This window comes from Cucumis sativus, chromosome 7, assembly GCF_000004075.3.
Source record: "Cucumis sativus cultivar 9930 chromosome 7, Cucumber_9930_V3, whole genome shotgun sequence".
Classification (NCBI taxonomy): Eukaryota; Viridiplantae; Streptophyta; class Magnoliopsida; order Cucurbitales; family Cucurbitaceae; genus Cucumis; species Cucumis sativus.
Genome location: NC_026661.2, coordinates 11,480,689 through 11,501,757, shown reverse-complemented (window position 1 = coordinate 11,501,757; position 21,069 = coordinate 11,480,689). Strand labels below are relative to the sequence as shown.

Below are 21,069 nucleotides of genomic sequence, written 5' to 3'. Positions count from 1 at the left end.
GATTCACAAAAGCCAACATAATTTATGCAAAACTAGCCATGCATATACCAGGCTATACATATACATACACTGAGCAATCCTATTACACATTTGTGGACAAAACGTAGAGACAAGATCCAACCAAATCGTGAAATCTCAAATTTTAATAATTTTATCTTTTCATCTCAGTAAGATCTTTGGAGCAATTGTGTTGAGCAAAAGTTCACCACTTTATTCCATCATATTCTCAAGCACTAAGGAATTAGGAAAAAGGGGCAACTGTTTAGCAAGTTGTTAAAATTTGTAGTAGCGTTCATAAATCACCTATGAAATTAATGTATATATATTACCTGAAATGTTCAGTAATTTTTGTATATGAAGTTGTGTTAAATATGCGGAAATATTTCAAACCCTATATTTTATGATTATATAATATTTTAAGTTAAACAAAATATCAAAAGAAAGGGAGGGAAAAAAGAGGGATAAGAAAGAAGGGGTTCCTAATCAAGTTGACTTTGATTAGACATGACTAAATAGACCTAATCAACTGTTCAAAATATTATTGTTAGATTATGTTTCTTCATTTGAGTTCTGGGAGCTTAATTAGTGTTCAAGAAATCTGATGTTAATATAAATATTGATTAGGAGCTATAATTTGATTATAAGTTGATATGAGAATCAATAAGGTTTTTGTTCTTTATGACCTAATTAAGCTGATATGATTATATGATATATACCGATGGTATGATGTAAAGCGTTTAGGACAAAGCTAATTAAATAATTATTATTAGGTGATCATAATTAATACTCTGATCACTGTAAAATAAAAATATAATTGAATTTGAGTTTGATTGCCCTAATTGCTTAAAAACAAACTTAGAATAATGGAAGATTATCATTTAATTTTAGATTTGTCCAAAACTCCAAAATTTAGATTGTGTTGTTGGAGTTATATATATATATATAAATGAAATGTCTTAGATGTAATCATCTGGTTCCTGTGAATTGAATAGATTGTTGTTGAACAAAAATGAAGATTTTTGTATAAGATTTTGTATCTTGCCCATCCTATACTAGGGTAAGTTCAAAGGTAAAATTTAGCATATGTTTTCTTCAATTATATAATAAAAAACAGAAACATGAATAAGTATTTTTCTTTTTCTTTTTTATTAAAAAGACATTGAAAATGAGAAAAGTGATCTCCCTACATGTGGACCATGTCAAATTTTGGAATATAATATCAATTATATAACTATACATATTCTCTTTCAAAACCAAAAAAACAAAAAAAACAAAACATCAATAAATCAGTGTAGGCTCATGCTTTTAATATATATATATATATATATATATATATTATTTTGGTCCAAATTTGAGTTAAAACCTTTTCTTTAATACATTTCAAAATTTTACATTTTTATTGAATGTTGAGTTTTTTCTTTTTTTTTTTGTCCTTACATTTCTAGATTATACTATTTTTATCTTTTGAATTTTTATATTCTATCCTCTAGCATCTTGTACAAAAAACTGTTAAAGTTTTACTAATATACTAAGGTTATTCAGTTTTAGTTAATAGATTAAAAAAATTATAATAATGTGAATTTCTAAATTCAAGTTAACCAATAAAGAATAACAAGTAATTAAAAATAATTGAATTGTAGTTAATGTATAAATTTGTTAAATTTAAATTTAGCAGGACCAAACAAATGCTAAATTAAAATTTTTTAATAACCAAATAAATAAAAAAAAGAAGACTAAAAGCATATTTTTGACATCAATCTAGAGGCATCTCTATAGCTTGATTTTGTGGTTTCAAGAAAACTTATAGCTGATAGCCTGATTTAGTTGACACTTTTGGCGTCCAATTTCGGTAAATTATTATTATTATTATTATTTATAAACAAAACAAAAATAGGTGACCAGAAATGTGTGTAAATAGGAATATAATTCAAAATTTTCGGATATCTTATAATAAATAATATGGACATAATCCCAGCTAACACGAATTATTGTTAGGGCTGACAGAAAATATATATCCACCTTTTTGAGTTTTGAATTCAAAATGTTTACTTAAATCTTCACAAATATAAATAGTTATAATTCACTCCTCAAACTAATTAATGAAGTTGACCCATATATTTCTATCATGTGTATATATTTTAGATAACCCATCCCTAACTACTCAATTAAACAAAAACATAACATTCAATCGTAACTTTTTTAATTTTATTTTTTAAAATTATAAAAAAATAGTCATGTAAATAGTTTAGTTATTTTATTATCATGCATGTTGATTGGCATTAATTTTGAGGCATAATCCAACTCCAACCCCCAAGTTAGACCTATTAAATCTGTGTGGACTGGGGATGGAGAAAACGATTAAGAATATATTATTTTTTTCCATGTTAGCCATCCTTGTCATTTCTCCATTTGAATATTTTAACCCTACTATTTGTAGAAAAACCTTTTAAACTTGTTTTTACAAGATTCATAAACTAAAAGACACATTTACAAAATTTAGGGATCATTCTTTATGTATTTATTTTGAATACTATCTTGATCTCAGGAACACACACCACAAATAGTTTGAGCTATTCCCACCTTATTAGTCATTTAGGCGTTATTACTATATATATGAATAAAGAGAATCTAACTTTGAAGGATTAATTATTCTAACCTTCGTGTTTGAAGCAGTCATAGTTAAAGTAAAGCGGTACTCTCACGTCCGCATGTTAAGGTTGGAAACGGTCTTCTAAACTTCAATTCTTTAATAGTAACTATATATTTAACCTAAAATCCAATCTCTTTGAAAAGTAGTAAGACAGTAACTTTTAATAATTTTCTTTTTCAATTTTAAAAGTTTTATGTTTGTTTTCTCTTCTCAATTTTATATTTGAACTTTTAATCAAGTTGTAGAAACAAAAATAAAATTTGGAAAAAATACTCCTTTTTAATGATGGTAAATTGTAATATAAATCAGATTTGGTTAATCAATCACCCCCAACCTGAACTTTTGTCCTATTAAATACTCTGTAGAGCTTAGTTTCCAAATATAATACTTATCTAGAACAATAGATTATATTGTAGTGTTGTTAACCATAAGGATATCTAAATCACTCTCTTTTATAAGTTAGTTAGATAGGTTTAGTTTCCGTCTTCATTATTGTCATCATTTAGATATTGAAGAATCTACGATCCATTAATTGAGAGTGAAATTTAACGTAGTGATGAATATACAATTTTCAAAAGGTTATAGTAAATTGATTAGCCTTTATTAAGCACCCACCGCGTCTAGACCAATAAATTAGAAAAAAAAAGAAGAAATTATTAATAAATAATATATATATATATAGACACACACAATGTATTAAAAGGCTTAATTTCAATAAATGCATAATGATGCCTATAGAAATATGAATGAAGTAAGGCACATTGCTCCGCCAATCAAGACATTGTAATGAATTACGAGAGAGATTAAAGAAATAGAGAGTTAGTTTTGTTGGGATGGGAATAGTCAAAAAAGCCAAATTTTATTGGACAGAGTTGACATTGCCATCCTAATGTCTCTTTTTAATTAAGTTTTTTTTTATTTTCTCAAGCTCAAGGTAGAGCTACACAATACAATAATTAATTATTTCTTTTTAGTACAACAATCGTAAACGTGATGATCAAAATACAAATGAATGCTAATTACTTATAAGCTAAACTTAATTTTGACAATCGAATGATCAACTTTTATATTAATATATGAATATATAAAAGTTTTAGTGTGTATGTTTAATTTTTGTGATCATCCAAATCAATAATTTAAATTTGCTATAAAAAAAGTCAATAGTTTCATTAATTTTGACATAGCTCTATTCTAACAAAATTTTGTTATAATGTTAGAGAGTCTTTTTCATTTTGTTGATTTATTTAAATATATATATATATTCGAAAGGACTAGCTAGTATAGTATTAAAAGCTTAATCACTATAGATATATAACAATATCTAAGCAAGTTGAGTATGGATAGGGATTTGAATCACAAACTTAAAAAAAATTAGATACGTACATACGAATTATCCACACATGACCAAATAATGCAAGTATGTTCACTAGCTATGTTTTCATAATATAAAAACAAAGTAATTATGTATATATATAAAGTGACAATACCATGCATGTATATATATATATTATATAAAGTAATGATAAAATATCAAAAAAGGGTCAAATATTTCTCCGTAGATTACTGCTTTAGGCGTGCTGTGAGATTCAAAGAGGTGCATGTGTTTGGGTCCAAGAATGAAAAAGATAATCAAAAAAAAAAACTTTAGTTTGGGGGAATAAGAAAAGGACGTTTGACTGTGTGAAAGATATTATATTGTATTTCCTAAATGGATTAAGCATTAAATTACAGAATAGGGTTTAGGAGTCAATTTGGAGAGAGAGGTGATCGTTGGTTTAGGTTGGTGTGGGCTAATATCTCCCATTGGCTTTGGATCACATCATGGGCCTTAAGTCTTCTCTTTGTGGCCCCAACTTATGATGGCCTCATTCCACCAAATCAATACAACATTTCATCAAATACCCTCATTCTAATCTAAAATATATATTCCTACTCAAATATATCGCTCACTATTCAGTTCCAATCAAGAGGTCCTGATCTTAAACTCATTCCTCTCATTTGTACTAATAAAAAAAAAGTATTCAGTTCCAAAAAGAGAGATAGAGTTATTTTGACTAAGTATAGAGGATGGTCGCTCAACCAAAATCCAAAAAGATGAACTCTTGTAAGATCAACAAGAACTATATACGTCGACCTTAGAAAGAATTATGTCTATCTGTTTACCTTCTAAACTAGCTATTTGTATTTGGATCTATCAGCGAAATAATTATATCCATGAGTGGTTTGGTTAAGTATCGAGCTTAACTCAAAATGGTTTCATATTATATTATTTAACACTCTCTTTACTTCGTGGACTATAAATATCAATATAAACATTAATTGAAAAAAATAAGGATTTGAGAACACATATTCTCCTTAAACCACGTGCTTTGATATATCTTAAATCACTCATTCACCTAACAACTTAAACTCAAATTCAATGTTTTATTATATTATTCAATAAAGTGTTTACTTTGTAGAATATAATTGCTTGAATCCATGGATGGAATAATCTCAATGATCAAATTAAATTAGTAAAAGGATCCAATTGGTGACCCAACAAAAAATGGGCAACATAATGTGGTGGGCTGTTGGTTTTCAATATTTGGGCCTATTCTGGTCCATGGGCTTCATTTTGACGGGTTTATTTTGTAATTTTGTAATTTCTTTTTTAATTCTGTTCCCGGACGGATTCGTGTGCAATTGTAAGCATTCAAGGTGACGAAGGAGAAACGGAGATGATATTGAACTCTGCAGCGGCAATAGCTAAGGAGGTTCCTGTACGGCCTCTATGGAAACCAATACGTGCCTCTTCCAACATCAGCACACAGCAGCTACGCCAGGAACTTACTCACCTTCATTCTGAAGCTGAGACTACAAGAACCAAAGGTCTCTGAATTCTTACCTAAATTAAACGCAATTTCTCTTATCATTCTTCTTCATTTCTTTATACTAAGTTTTCAAATTTCTATATCTGTTTTTCGGAGCATTGTATTGGAAAATGGTAATGAACGACTGTTTTCTGGATCCAATACCTTTAAAATTGTGTGAAATTTTGGCTGTTTCAGCAAACAGTGCGAGATTGAGACTCTTGAGGTTGTCTGAGGCTGCTGAAAAGCTACGACAACAGGCAGCTATTAGCGTACGAACAGGGAAGGAAAATGAGGCGAGAGATCTACTTTTTCAGAAGAAGAAGGTAATGCAAGCGTTGGAGAAGTCAAATAGTCGAATCAAGTTGTTGGATGAACTTTCAGCAAAACTTAACGAGGTAAAATGAAGTAGTAAGCTGATCGAACAACAGTTTTATGTAGTCAATTTCTTCACCTTCATGTTTTACTCGTATTTGGGCAAGTGATATTGATTTGGTGAGCAATTTAGTAACTGACATACACCAGTTAGTCCGTGTGTGGTGTCATTCGTGTCATTGGTGCGTTGGAAAGGGTTGTGAAATGATAGAAAATAATTCACTAGGTACTCCACTTTCTCCGTGCCTTTGATCAAGGGTAGTTTCAAGTTCAACAGGGAGTCATCTTCGCAATCGCACATAAGAAAAACAACGCACGAAAAAATGACGGAAAACTATAAGATGCTTAAATTTCTAAGTGAAGATGACTGTATCTGATAAGGACATGCAGCAGAATGCTGCTTGTGTTTGCTCAATTGGTGCATTTCTAGCGCTCTTTTTGTACAGCTTGTGAAAGAATGAGTGCTGTTTGGCCATGGATACAGCAACCTGGAAATATACCTAATAGTGAGGGCGATTGCAAGTGGAGGAGGGCTTTTGGTATTAGCAGCTCTTGCACTTCTGTTCCTCATTCTTGTCATTTTTGTTTCTGCAAAAATAGGTTTCTATTATGGTTCATGTTATCCAAGAATCTGATTTTCGGTGTTAGCAATGAAAAAGAAACTACTTGATTTTCTCAGGCAATATACGTAAAAGAGAGTCAGCTTATCGGGAACATTGATTTGGATTTGACAATGGCTACTGAAGATGGTTCCAGCCCCATTCGAATTGCCACTTCAGAGCAGGAAGCTCCAAAAGATTCAGAAGAAACTCATTTTGAAACTAAAGATGTAAACCTTCCTGAAAATCAAGATGTGCATCCGAGTGCTGGAGAGGATCATGCGAGCACAGATAATGACCGAGAGCAAGAAGTCCCCCCATGCTCTGATTTAGGGAGTGAAGATGAAAGAGTAAATAGTATGAAGGGAGCATCATCTTATGAGGATTTTATGGAAAACCTGGACAGACAGCTAAACACAATCGAAGATGAACTTGATGGTGTGCTGAGGGCTTCAACAGTCCTTTTAGATGATGATGATAAACAGAAAAATAGAAGAGTACAACAAATACTGGAACTTCAAGAGAGCATCCGGCTTATCAGAAAGAGGTAATATATTCTCCACCATCACCCCTACGTAAAATAACACTGCATTTTGGTTATCATTCATCTTTCACATGTTTTTAATATCGGGCTTTCATATGAAATCAGAAATTGCCGACAATCTAATAAAGTGTGTTCTAATATTTATGTTGACAGAGTTTCAAGTTTCAAGTTGGCAAATGTGAACATCAGGTAATACTTCGCTTTGGAGCACCTATATCTTGCGTGACTATGTAAGCGTAATTTTTGTAAACTTTGTTTATAATTTGGTCGTTTGTACTCTAAATAATTTCACCCCGATTGTAAGTAATATATCAGCAATTGTTACTAGCCAATCCCCGCTCTTACGTTGTTGCAATACGGCATAGAGTTCGTTAGTTTGTGATTCACGAGACGCAATGTTTAACATAGGGTGATGACGTTTGGTACGTAATGTTGTTCACAACTTTATCTCTCAACATGAGTTTCTGAAAAATGAATTTGTTTGATTGGTTTTATGAGGCAAAGATTGTTTCAGATATTACGAACCCATGTCGTAGGGAGAAACCAATGATTTCAAGAGTTCAAGGTAATGCAATTTTGATTGTTCATTTTCTATGTGGAATTGAGGGGTGCTGTTAACCAACCACGTGAATACAACCTCTGAACTCAAGGTGAAGGAAATGAGAACCAACTCTTTGCTTTTAATAAATCAATAGCCGAATCGAATACTCTCTCAAAATACCAACGAATTGTAATAATGAAATGGAAGGGAATGCTAGCTTTGGTATGGAATGTGAAGGGGTCTGTGGCAGTAGAAGAAACTTATCCCACACAGAGTGTCTCTTGCTCATACTCGTCCTCTCTCTTTTAACATCCCTAGAAGGTCTTTCTGCCGTCGTTCTCTTTGGTAATGTCACCTTGCTTCTAGTAAGCATTTTCTTTCAAATTAACATGTCTCTCATTTCTGAAAACTATTGGAGAATTTTCGGCCACCAAATCCGACAATTGCTGGAAACCTTGAAAAATCAATAAAAATAAATTTTTGAATTTTTTTTCTTTTTCTGAGTCATTTCATTTGATGTAATGACAATAATATTTTTTAAATTACTCATTTTTTTCATTCTTTTATTTTCTTCTATTCGAAGTTTTTTAATAATTATTATTATTGGATAATCTTTTTTAATAATTTTTTTTCTTCTTTGTTTAAAATTAATATTTTTTTCATATGACGAGATTTTGTTTATTTTGTTATATTTTTTCTTTTGATGACCCATCGAGATCTCAAATATTAATATATTGATAATATAATAAAAATTGTAATTATATATAAAAAATTACCAAAAATGGGACACATTTTAGGGTGTTGGAGACTTTTGGGATTACGTTTTTCTAAGGAAGCTTTAGGAGAAATTTGATGTGATATATCTTAACTACACTCATGAAAAAAAACCCAAATTTCATGCTTCTCATTCTTTTCCTCCAATTTTGTGCTTCCCATTCTTGCCCTCATTCTTCCCCTCCCCACTATTTTTCCCTTGGCAGATGGTAAACAAATGGTTTGGACGTTGACATAACAAACAAATTGAATGTGATAGCTTACCACAAACACGAGCAACTTTATTCTTAACGTGATCTCATCTTCTATGCAATCTTCTCTCTATCTCTTAAAGGTGAAAGGAATCAGACAGAGGCAGTGCAATGTGGCTAAGGGAGTTCAAACAACGTGGCAAGACGACTTTCGTTTAGTTACTGAAATTCTTAGAAGGTGATAAATTTTTAGTTGGTGTAAAAATCTTGTTTATTGATTTTTGCTCTATTGTTGTCTAAATCTAGATTTTGTGTGAAAATTTGTGAGAAAAAATTATTTCCATTTGATTCTATCATTGTCTATATTTAGATTTTTTTTTAAAAAAAAAGTTCTTTAATAGTTAGATTATCTCATTTAGATGTCGTGTCATTTGTTAAATTGCTTAATGGCAAATTATGCACACTTAGCAAAAAAATAAATATCGGTGGCTTATTGGGCTTTAAGGGTTTAGGGTTTAGCAAAAGATGAGAGTGCTACCCTTCCTAAACCGTTTAGAATGCATGTTTAATTAGCTAGTTTATTGGGCTTGAAGGGTTTAGGGTTAGCAATTTTAATAGGTTTAGGGTTAGCAAGTTTAGAATGCATGTTTAGCTAGATCATGCAAAAAACTCAAGCACAAACCAAGCAAGTATAAAACTAATACTACATACCAAGACGAGGACTAATCTTGTATGCTTGACTTCTCGATGTATGAAATTGGATTGGTACACGTTAATCTATTGTGGCATATTTCTTTACATCAACCACATTTTTGCAATTTTGGTACTTCACCGACACTTGAAATCCTCTTTTTCTTCCGTCAACCAACTCTTTTGACTACTTTCGGAGGTAAAACAGTCATATGTACATATTCTTCACTTGTCTTTCATTCCAATTGATCCCCAATTGGGTAGACGGCCTCTGTATATGCTGCCAACAAACATTCATTAGTGTAATAGTTAGCACATAAACTATAAACATTTATATTGCAATCCCGTACTACAGCAAGGGCATGTGCGCATGGTAGTTGCTCAGCTTGAAACTCCTTACAAGTGCACTCTTGAGTATCAAGATTTACGACTTCCTCTTTATCTAAATCTTTAACATGAAATTGGTAACAATCAATTGGGTTGATCTTCATTGTCAAAGCTTGTTCTTGTTTCTTTTGTAGAACTAACTCTGCCCATTTAGTCAATGTAAACGTCACTTTAATGCCTTCTTCTCGATGCTCCCAAAACCAACGTTGTAACAAAGCTCAAACATGTTCAAGGAATGAAGCAATAGACAAATCTCTAGGTTCTTTCAGTATAGAATTCATGGACTCTGCTATATTTGTTGTCATCATATTATATCGTCTTCATGGACAGTGAAAACGAGACCATCGTGTTATTCCAACGTCGTTTAAATATTTTCCTGAACCATTAAGAAATGCAAGAATAATTCTCCATGCTTCTGAGAACGTTGATCCATGATATGTTCTAGATGCATTGTAAAATAAATTAGCTACAGTGTCATTCTTATATTTATCATTCAAATTTTGAGTCAAATGTTGGATACAAAGTCCATGGAATGCGGAGGGAAAAACTGATGAAATACCCTTAGAAAAACATGTTTTCCAATTTGTCACGAAGCCTAAATTAGGCACCTCCCCTATCGCACCTTTCAATTTCTCTAAGAACCACTATATTGAAGTATCTATTTCTTTGTCCACCACTCCTAAGGCAAGAGGATAAATTTGATTGTTACCATCCAAGCAAACGGCAACTATCAACTGACCCTGATATTTGTTCTTAAGAAATGTTTCATCCATGACTATAACCGGTCTAATGCAGTTTAAGAATCCTCGAACACATGGACCAACAACCATAAAAAGATATTTGAAGAAACGATCATCTTCAAGTCCATATGAAATATTGTACCTAGATTTGCAAGTTTGAGAGCTTCATCATATCTAAGCAATAGATTATATGACTCTTCAGGACACTCTCGCACTCGTTCATACGCATTTTCTCTAGCACGTCATGCTTTTTCATAACTCATATTTATACCATAGTCTTGGCTCATGTCTTCTATGATATCACGTGGTTTGTATAGACGACCGACTCACTTGAACTTTGACTTTATTAATTCTCCAACAACCCAATTTTTTGCTTGCCTATGGTGACGATTCAAAAACTCAAGAGAACACGAATGAACTTTGACATATTTTTTAATCTTGAATATATTTGAATCCTTCAATCTCATTGCTCGCAGTCTCCAACCACACTTGTTGTCAATGCATCTAACAAAAAGAACCTCTTTTTGTAGACTTTTTTACTACAAACTGGAAAAAAAAAAATCATCGCCAAGACAGTTAATCTCATTGACAAATCTCTTTTGGAAAAAAATATTTGTCCTACATCCAACTCCTCACTTGTAGAGCTTTCTTCGGACCAATCACTCATTTCTTTCTTCAACTTTTGGCTAGAAGAGTTGTAATGAACTTTAGATTTTTCTTTACAATCTTTTGTAGGAGCATCTCTATGTTGTGGGATGTCAAATGATTCACTATTCATCTCAACTGGCTCCCATGTAAAAGTATCATCTTTCGAATCATATGACTCATATGATTCCCATATAGCCGAAGTGGTCCCTATCATGTTATCACACAAGCCAACTTCAACTTCATGAACATTAACTTTATTCTCATTTAATGTATCCATTGCAATTGAAGGATGAGGGTTTAAGTTATGAGTTTGGTTGCTCCCAAATACTGAATTGTAATCTTTTCTTAACACTTTCTTGCTTTGATTGTTTTTAGGCTCAATTGAGACGTATAAAGGGATCTCTAATGGATTTTCACTAAGAAGATAAAACTTCAAATCACGGTCATTGCTTAACTCAAATGGAGGAGCTTCGTGTTCCACTTTTATCTCATATATGCATCTTATCATTATGTCGAACTTTGTAGGGTCAACTTCTGCAATGTCATATAATTCTACCTGTAAATCTTTATGTGTTATTTCTTTACTGACAACGACGATGCCTTTTAACATGCCTCCTTCGTATTTTCTTTGTCCCTCATCCCATGTACCACCGTAACGCACTAACATCCGAACATGTGACATCCTTAAACCACCTTATACTTTTAAATTGCTGCAAAAACTGATTTGAAGTTAGAATTTGACATATCACATAAAAAGAGTTTATTGACTTATTTTACGAAATTAAAAAACAGTAGCTAAACACTAAATAAAACGCGCATAACCACACCCTAAATAATAAGTATATGACTAATTCAGTCTTAGACATATAAAGTTTGACAGCTGCGAAATGTTTATGATATTGCGAGATACAAAAAACAATAGTTAAAAGTCACCCTAAATCAATTCATTTGAGATTAAACATTTGAATTTAAGAACCTGCGATATGCCTGCGAGATGTTTGCGAGATAAAAAAATAATAATAATAAGTTGCTAACATCTTTTGAAACAACTCTAAAACAATCCTAAATCAACTTGAAACAATTAAAAATTATATTTGATTTATACATTTAAGATGCAAATATATATACATATAACACAACACGATTCAAATTAAAAAAAAAATTAAAATAAACCAGTGTGTGAGATGTTTACCGGAGTAGAGGATGAACGATACCGGAGTAAAGCGGAAAGTTGACAAACTTTTGAGAGAGGAGAAGAACCGCAAATGAGTTTTTCTTTTGTTCTTTTTCCTTTACGTATTCCACGTTGAAGAGAGGTTGGAAGAGAAGAGATAAGTGTGAAATAAAATTAAACAAAGGTATTTTGGACATTTCATCCCAAATTTGTCCTAAATCTAAACTTTTTAAAAATCAATCATAAAACTCATTTTCTACTCCATTTTTCGCCTAATTTTGGCAATTTTCCATAAAATTACTGAAAATTTAAATATCAAAATCAAACAAAAGTGAAAGTGTAAGGATCTAAACCAAATATTGAACAAAAATAAAAAAGAGTAAGTGTAGGAATACTCAACTTGCCTCCGTTGTCTCTTCTTATGTTTATCTTCTTCAGCAACCTTAACGATGATCACAAGGCCAAAATCAACCCATTTAATTCAAACCATTCACGGTTGTCACCAGATTTAGATTTGGTCATATTTAATGGCCGTCAGAGTAAATGACAATCCTTGCGCCAATTGAATCTCTCTCACCACCACCAACGGAATCAATTTGTAAACCAAATGCAAAAAGTCTCGTTGCACCCAGAACAAACAGGATTCCACCGCAGCCATGATCTCCTCACACGCCCAACTCTGGATCAACCAGAGCTGCGACGACGATCGATTTCATTGGCTAGACCGACATGGGAGCACCGTAAATCAGACCGTTGATGTTTCTGGATAATGTCAGAGCTAAAACTATGAGAATATATTTTCCAAAATCGCCCATTGTGCCATTTAATTCAGCCCATTTTGACCGAAATACCAAATAGTTTTTCAGCTTTTTCATTACTATTCCTGATAAACTGCTTAGTTTCCAATGGTTTCAAAGGTTCAGGCAAGGCAGTTTTGCGAGGCGACGAGAAGCTTCAAATGTGTGTGTGTGTTTTTTTTCTCAATTTAACTTAGCCAAGTGGGGAAAAGGTTATAAATGCAAAATGAATTTGATTTTATAGCGATGAAGTAGAACAGATTGGAGTTTTGATTTTAAATCTTTGGTAAAAATATGAATTTGTTCTTCTGAGAGTTATAATTGGAAATGTGCATGGTTCACTTCCATAAGATTTTGTGTCAAATCCAATTGCGAACATTTGTAAATTGAATTTTGGATAATAGTATAAATTTGAATTCTCTTTTTGAAAAGTCAGTGCAAAACTTATAATTTTATAAATTTAGCCCGTACACTTTTGATTGATTTAGAATTTTTTGTCAATTTTTTTAATTATTTATTCGTTTGCTTCAATCATTTTATATAAATGGATTATTAAAAGGAAAAAAAAAAAAATCTTTGCAAGGAAGTTATAAATTGATTGGCTCACTAAATTCTAATTTTGATATTAAAAATTCAAGGAGGATACCAATTGATAGTATAATTAGTTTATGATTTTAATTAATAAAATTCTAAAAGTTCATAAATGCAAGTTGATATTTGCTCTAAATTTAATTAAATTGATAAGTATTCTAATTTTAACCATAAAATTTATAAAATGTTATTATTTATTTTGATAAATTTACCTTTAATAAAATGTTAAACTCAATGTTGCTTTTTATTTTCATTTTGTGAAAATTTTGTAATGGACAACCAAAACAAACACTTCAATTTGAGCATCACTTCTATTTGAGTGGATATTAAGGTTTTTTTTTAAACAACAAAGAGGAGAAAATAAATGTATTTGTTTCACATGATAAATGAATATAAACGTTTATTTTTACGCTTGAAAAATAGTAAAAAATATTTACGGTAATAGGATCCATATCACTATGTATTTTCTAAATTGTAAAAGTAACAAATTTAAAAACAAATAATCATCTAATAGCCAATAGCACTAATTATTTGTTATATTCGCAATATGCAAAAAAGAAAAAAAAAAGTATTTTCTAAATATTTTTGTTGTTTGATATTTTTTTTTTCTTTAAGGAAATGACTATAAAAGGTTTTTAATTGTTGGTCTCAAGAAGGTATTCTTGTAGTCGTTTTTCAAAATGAGCATAATTTAATGATAATTATCAACATCAAAGTTAAATATTTGACTTTTCAATCAATGAATTATAAAATAAAATTTAAGTGTGCAGCAAATTAAGAATAAGATATTTATGATTTGTTTGATAATGTTTTTGTTTTTTATTTCATATTTCTTGTTTCTTCTTTTTTAAAATCAGAAACGAGATTAGGTTTAATAACTATTTTTGTTTCTTGAAAAAGTGAAATGAAAATTGAAATTTGTTTGATAGTATAATTTATTGTTTCTCATTTCTTATGTTATTTCTGGTAACATTTTTTTTTTTGCTTATTTGTCAAGTTTCAATATAGTTTAATTATGTAAAAAATGAAAAAAATGTTTATAGAGTTCATTCAAATATTAAAAAAATAATTAGAAAATATTAGCATTATCAAATATACATAAATTTGGTTGCAAAATTAATAACTAATTACGATAGATTTTATTAATCACATGTTAAAAAAGGTAGTTTGTATTGATTATGTTTGATGAAGGGTACGTAGAAGACGTGGGTAAAAAGTTCAATTTTCTTTCCTTTCAAAATTTAAAGCAACTTTTGTAAGGGTTTATATGCAAAATGAAGAGGTTTGGAACATTTTCATAGTCTCATCTCATCAAGGTCTTAAAATTCATCTCCAACAGCTCCTTTATCTTGTAGCATTACTCCCAATTGTCCCAATACAATGTAGATCTCTTGAGCTTTTCGATGCAACCTCCCACCACCAGCTATGAACTCATGAACTTCTTCATCAACTTCAATAAAACTGCCCCCTGGTTCTTTCTCCACCTTCTTCATCCTCATTGCAACCCTCTTCTCCATTGCTCCCACGAAGTTATTCCCCCAAGCATGGATATTTGCCATTAGAACATAACCCATGGTTTCTTCTGGATCCAATTCATTAACTTTCTCTGCTGCTCTCTTTGCCATTTCTGTGTTCCCATATATTCTACAAGCCGAAAGCAAACACCCCCATATGATTGCATCTTTCTCAATCGGCATGGTTTTTATGAACTGCTCTGCTTCTTCAAGAAATCCAGCTCGGCTGATCATGTCCACCATTAAATTGTAGTGTTTTATTGATGGTTCAATTCTGTATGTGTTTTTCATCCGTGAGAAAAATTCCATGCCTTCATCCACCATGGCACCGTGATTACAAGCTGTTAATACAGCCATAAAGCTAATACAATCTGGTTTAAGACTTGAAGATTCCAGCATTTTGAATACCAAAATTGCTTCCTTTTCACAGCCATTCACCGCCAGGCCAAAGATCATTGAGTTCCAACTGGATAATGATCTGCAGGGTATTTTCTCAAACACTTGGAGGGCATTCCCTATGCTACCACATTTGCAGTACATATCTATGATTGCTGTAACTACAATGGCATTCAACTGTAGATTATTCTTCTTTATGTACTCATGAATCCATACCCCTTGTCTCAGCGCTCCAATTTGAGCTGAAGCATTTAACAAACTCACCATAGTAAACTCACTTGGCTGGATTCTCTCTTCTTGCATTTTGATAAACAGCTTTAGAGCTTCTTTGAACATACCATTTCTAACATACCCACCAATCATAGAATTCCACGAAATTGGGTTTTTAACAGGCATTTTATCGAACAGCTTCCTCGACTCATCAATTTCCCCACATTTAGCCAAACCTAGAATCATGGAATTCCAGGAAACGACATCAAATTCCATTTCTTGGTTAAATATTCGACGTGCTTCACTCAAAAACCCACCAGTAGCGTACATGTACAAAATTGTGTTTCTGATAAAAGGGTCAAACTGAAGGCCTAATTTTATTATCCTCCCATGAAGCTGAGCTCCATCATGGGCAAGTCCAAGTTGAGAGTAAGCTTTGAAAATTGATGGGTAAGTCAATCTCTGTGGTTCTACTTGTGACGAAACCAACATGTCGATGAAAAGATAGAGAGCAATTTGAGGGTTTGAGCTTTGAGAGAAGCCTCTTATTACTGTATTCCAAGAAAAGAGATTAGGGTTTTGCATTTGCAGAAATACCAAATATGCGTAATCCATATTACCCAAAGGAGAGGCGCAAAAGGCTAAAATTCGGCTAGCAGCAAAAGACTCTATGGCCTGACCGGATTTTATCAGGTGGGCATGAAATTGTTGCAGGTCTCTCATGGTGGTGCAATACTTATCCACCATTGAAAGGTAAGGTTGGTTGGAGATGATCAATTTTGATGTTGAAATTGGTGAAAGTGAAGGGAGCCCACAAATACTTGCTAACATGTTTCACTTCCGAATTTCCGGTTTCAGTTTTTTCTTCACAGAACTTACAAAGTGGCTAAAGAAGGTGTAGAAGTTTCCGGTGGTGTGGCCTTAGCAGAAACTCAGTCAACCAATTCCAATCTAAGGCAGGGCCACTATCCACCCAAAAAGAGGAGTCATTATACACATGGGCCATAGGTATTGTTTCTTTCTAATCCAGCTATAGTGCAAATGGCAGGCTTAGGATTCACTTTTAGGCCGTCCACTTTATAATCATTTTCAACTTCACCATTCTTTTGTTTTGAAACTTTTGGCCTGGACTAGACCTGAATTGAGGACTTCCATTCAAAATGTACAGTACCTTTTCTATTTGGGTTCTCTTTAGAATATTCATGCCCTGATTAGATATTAAAAATATTGATGTCCTTCAGAACTTTGTGTAGCTAATGTTTGGTACTTGGGCTATTTTGAGTTTATCAAAGACTGTCTATAATTCATATATCAAAGACTGTTTATAAATTTATGTATAAACATAGTATACGAACAATCTTGTCAGGATTGATGATCTATCTGAATTTCCTTCAACTAGCTTGGACTTGTTGTATATTTGGCAAGGGATATATAAGTCAAAAAGATTCAATGGTGACTCAGACCAATTATCCTCCAAATTAGGATTGCAAATTAATCAATTGTCACTATGGTTAGTCAAGATTGTGGGATCAGAAGGAAATGATTAGGCTGGAAAAAGATGAACCGATTTTAATACATCCATGCCGGAGTGGCCAGAAAGGAAAAGGGAAAAAAGTAAACATATCATAACCATCATTACATCAAAGATTATCAGTAATCAGCCCACATTAAAGAACTAAACTCCAATCATATCTTTCTTTTTGCTTTCTTTTTGTTAAATGTCCTCGGGCTTCCCCCCATTTCCCTCTCTTTTCCTTCCTCTGTTTCTCATTTGCTCGCACCACCCTACGCCCTATGTCTACTTTCTCTCTCTCCACCCAAACAAAAAAGGAGCACTTGTACTTTCGAAATGGATATTTTACAGGACAAGAAGTGTAAAGTCTTCAACTTTTCAACAAGGTAATGATGCCACTCCACAATATTTTCTCCAACTCTCTATATTTAAACCAGAAAGAAAGGAGGCATCTCTGGTAACTAAGGAACTATCATCTAAAAGTGGGAAGATGAGGAACAGCCTGCTCATTAGAGGAAGAACAGGAGGATTGACCCATGAATGGGTTATACAGAGCTTAATATTCCTCATTCTTGGTCATTTTCTCTATTCAGGTGACTGATTGTTCATTTCTTCTGTAAATTTGGAGTTTATATGATGATCAAACGACTATTTAGATATTTCAATTACATGCATTTAGTGCATTCCAATTGATTTTCTTTCCTTTATACAGATAAAGTATGTACCTTTTCTTCTCTCATCAAGTATTCTCTATAGAACCTTAATTGCCCATTAATTGTATTTTTGTTCTCTGCCATATTATTCAAACTTGACATTTTTCTAATGGCCATATTTATCGTTTAATTTTCATCTATCTTTATTTTTTTTTCCAGAACTGAACAAATTGAATATTTTATTTCTTGTCTTCCTTCCCATTTGGTCTCCCGGGAATAACTGTTCTGAATTGAAGATTGGGAATTTTAAATTGCTTTTAAATTTGAGTTGCTTGAAGTTTAGGATCTAATGTGGCAAGTTAAACATTTTCATCTTGTCGATTCATAATTTAGGACAGAGAATTTAGGGTAAACATTCTATTATTGGAAACTTCACTCACACTGGTCTGGAATCTTTCTATGATATGCTCAAACAAGCGTCTACAAGGCTCCCAAGATTTTTACAGGCTAATATGAACTTCCAACAACTTTTACTTCACTGCACTTTTTGTCTACTGATGATGAATTTTAACTGAGCTTTCTTGTGTCTTCATCAAGATTTATCTTGTTTTGTTCAATGTGCAATTCTGGTTCAAGAGGATGAGTTTATTTTTATTTCTAAAATAACAATGTGGGGGAAAAATATAGTTTAAATTTTGTTTCTGGGATCCAAAATGACAGGACACACGAGAGAGCTAAACCATGAGAATCAGAAATTCAGTTCCCGGCCAGTTTTCATCTCTCAAAGGGATATCACCACCCCTATAACAACCGTTCCCACAATAATTCTTTCCAACCCCACCGTCTCGACTCCATTTATCAATCCAACTTCAACTTCAGACACGTATTCTCCGGCCATGGAGTCTCCCAAAAGATCATCTCCACCGTCGTCAGGAGCTAGTTGGTGCATTGCTAGTCAAAGTGCATCACAAAAGGTATTACAAATTGCTCTAGACTACGCATGTGGCTATGGTGGTACTGATTGTTCAGCAATTCAAGCTGGTCAGAGGTGTTACAACCCAAACACCATTCATGATCATGCCTCCTACGCCTTCAATAGCTACTATCAAAAGAATCCTGTTCCAAATAGCTGTAACTTTGGTGGGACTGCTGTCATCACTAGCACTGACCCAAGTATGTTGCTTCCTTCAAAAGTTGTTTCTTTGTTACCTCACAAGATAATAATGTGTTATTTTTCTATTCTCTCTACCTTTCTTTTTTTCTTTTTGAGGAAGAGGTTAAGAGAAAGTGGAGAAGATCAGGCAAACTTATTATAGATTATCTGGTAACGAGTCCAAAGAATCAAAGAATTCAAATTGTTGCAATGCTAACTGAGAGTTTCTTCTGAAGGTGCAGAAGCTTTGAAAATATTTAAAACAGCAGCCGTCGTGAACAAACTCTATTCGTCCTCTTTCCCTTTCTTAAAACCTTCTACGAGAAATGTGGATATAAAGACAATTAGTCCTTTCTTACTTTGAAGTTAATGATCAAAACCCCAAATCTAATAGTCAGAGGAAATTCAGCCCCCACAACGCACACACTTTTTCCCCTTTTCCAAGTTGGGTTGGTGAAGGAAGAAGGTTGGGTGTGTCTGTAGGGACTATAAAGTGATGTGAATTATTGAAGCTATAATGGGCTGTAGTGGAATTCTTCTTTCTGCAACGGCAAAATGTTTGAGGACATAAAACTTCATAGATTGACTCTGTTTCTCTTTCTATAAAGTCTTGTTTATGTCTTTCCCACCACTATTTTTTTCAGGTACTATGGCATGTCAGTACACATCTACTAGGTAAAATCCCCATCTTCCATTGCAGCATTTGCTTTCTTTCCTTTCCTGCTACCAACATTCATTTCCTAACAATGACACTGCCATTTTTCAACTCTTCAGCACAAGTTCATCAGTTCTAAACACCACAAATTCGAAGGGATCAACCGTGTTTGGTGCTGTACCCTCAAGCCCAACTCCTTCAGCAGCAACCTGTCAAGAAATAAATGTTCTTCAACGACTATTGTTGTTGACAATTGTTTCTCTAAGATTATTCCACATTAACTATCTTTATGGCTGATTGGGACAGTAAAACCAACTTAATTTCTTAGAGAAAAAAAAAACGTTCCATTTACTTCACCCAATTGAAGTTGCTTGAAAGAAGTGCAGAGATTCGGGTTCAGGAACAGACATTTCTGGGACATGATTTTCAGCGTATTTGAAAAGTAAAGCAAATCTAGTAAAGAGTAAAATGAAGAATTTTCAATGTTGTGTTGGATGAAGAACATATGCACATGTCTTGTTGTTGATTGGGGAAAAGAAGTAGTAACAATACATGAATCTAATCTTGTTGTTTGTATTGTACATTTTGTAGCTTTCCTCTTGAATTCATCTGTGTGCTTTTTTGCTTTGATAATATAGTGTTTTACTTTTAATTGCTAAACGAATAATGGGATTATCCAATTTTTAAGTATTATATTGTAACAAATACTAAATAATAAAGAAAGAAAAACGAATCTCTGATCCCTTTTCCACGTCATAATTGCTTTTTATTTCCTCGTATTTCGGTGGATACTTTTTTGTTTTTCCTTAACCTTACGAATCACACAATGCTTCATTTTAAATATTAATTTCTGTGCCAATAATGATGAAGTTGCGGGAGGTTTAATTTAAATATTGTAAATGAAATAAATATTTAGAGATTTACTGTACTTTTCAAGATATTTATTATAATATTGTAGTTTTTAATAATTTTTAAAATATTTTGTCTTCTCTCCTTTTGTGTTGGGTTGAAATCAACACAAAGCTTTCTCACCTTTCTCTTCTTTCTCTTCTTCACTTCTCTTTCCCATTTAGTTATTTTGTCAAAAATTAAACTAAATTTGATTATTTTCTTTTTTTTCTGACCTTCTTTTTTAAATATTTTGTAAAAATTTAAATTTGGTTATCGTTACTCCCTCTTTTTTTTTTTTTTAAATACTTTTGTGAAATTTTAAATTTTCCTATTGTCTTCCTCCTTCCAATATGAGAAATTTACAAGGATATTTTTAAATAATTAAATAATTATAAATTTTTATCTTTTAAATCAAACCATATTTAAATTTTAATTATTTTATAGGTTATATTTTTTATCTTTTAATCATTTGTCACTAATTTTATGAAAATTTATAATTTTATTTTTTTAATTATTAAAAATATGATGTTTTTT

The 21,069-nt window shown here is 32.3% G+C and overlaps 3 protein-coding genes across 5 annotated transcripts; 2 read left to right on the top strand and 1 right to left on the bottom strand.

Moving 5' to 3' along the window:
* Window positions 1-5,296: 5,296 nt before the first annotated feature.
* Window positions 5,297-7,511, top strand: LOC101212137. Its single transcript, XM_004139775.3, has 4 exons — window positions 5,297-5,518; window positions 5,698-5,897; window positions 6,554-7,020; window positions 7,171-7,511. The coding sequence occupies exons 1-4, from the start codon at window positions 5,368-5,370 to the stop codon at window positions 7,208-7,210; spliced, it is 858 nt and encodes a 285-aa protein (XP_004139823.1). The 5' UTR covers window positions 5,297-5,367; the 3' UTR covers window positions 7,211-7,511.
* A 7,155-nt stretch (window positions 7,512-14,666) lies between these two features.
* LOC101217941 (pentatricopeptide repeat-containing protein At2g42920, chloroplastic) lies at window positions 14,667-16,536 on the bottom strand. Its single transcript, XM_004151299.3, has one exon. The coding sequence runs from the start codon at window positions 16,499-16,501 to the stop codon at window positions 14,870-14,872; it is 1,632 nt and encodes a 543-aa protein (XP_004151347.1). The 5' UTR covers window positions 16,502-16,536; the 3' UTR covers window positions 14,667-14,869.
* An 8-nt stretch (window positions 16,537-16,544) lies between these two features.
* On the top strand, window positions 16,545-20,384 carry LOC101217696 (major pollen allergen Ole e 10). 3 transcript variants are annotated; one of them, XR_004218340.1, is made up of 5 exons: window positions 16,547-16,678; window positions 17,037-17,776; window positions 18,557-19,009; window positions 19,111-19,664; window positions 19,764-19,971. XR_004218340.1 is itself a non-coding variant. In XM_031889050.1 (4 exons), the coding sequence occupies exons 2-4, from the start codon at window positions 18,733-18,735 to the stop codon at window positions 19,939-19,941; spliced, it is 486 nt and encodes a 161-aa protein (XP_031744910.1). In that variant the 5' UTR covers window positions 16,545-16,678; window positions 18,557-18,732; the 3' UTR covers window positions 19,942-20,331. The 3 variants fall into 3 exon arrangements, 2 of the variants coding, with proteins under 2 accessions (XP_031744910.1, XP_031744909.1); XM_031889050.1 differs by lacking the exon at window positions 17,037-17,776 and having other exon boundaries at window positions 16,545-16,678; window positions 19,634-19,664; window positions 19,764-20,331; XM_031889049.1 differs by lacking the exon at window positions 16,547-16,678 and having other exon boundaries at window positions 17,055-17,776; window positions 19,634-19,664; window positions 19,764-20,384.
* The last annotated feature ends 685 nt before the right edge of the window (window positions 20,385-21,069 follow it).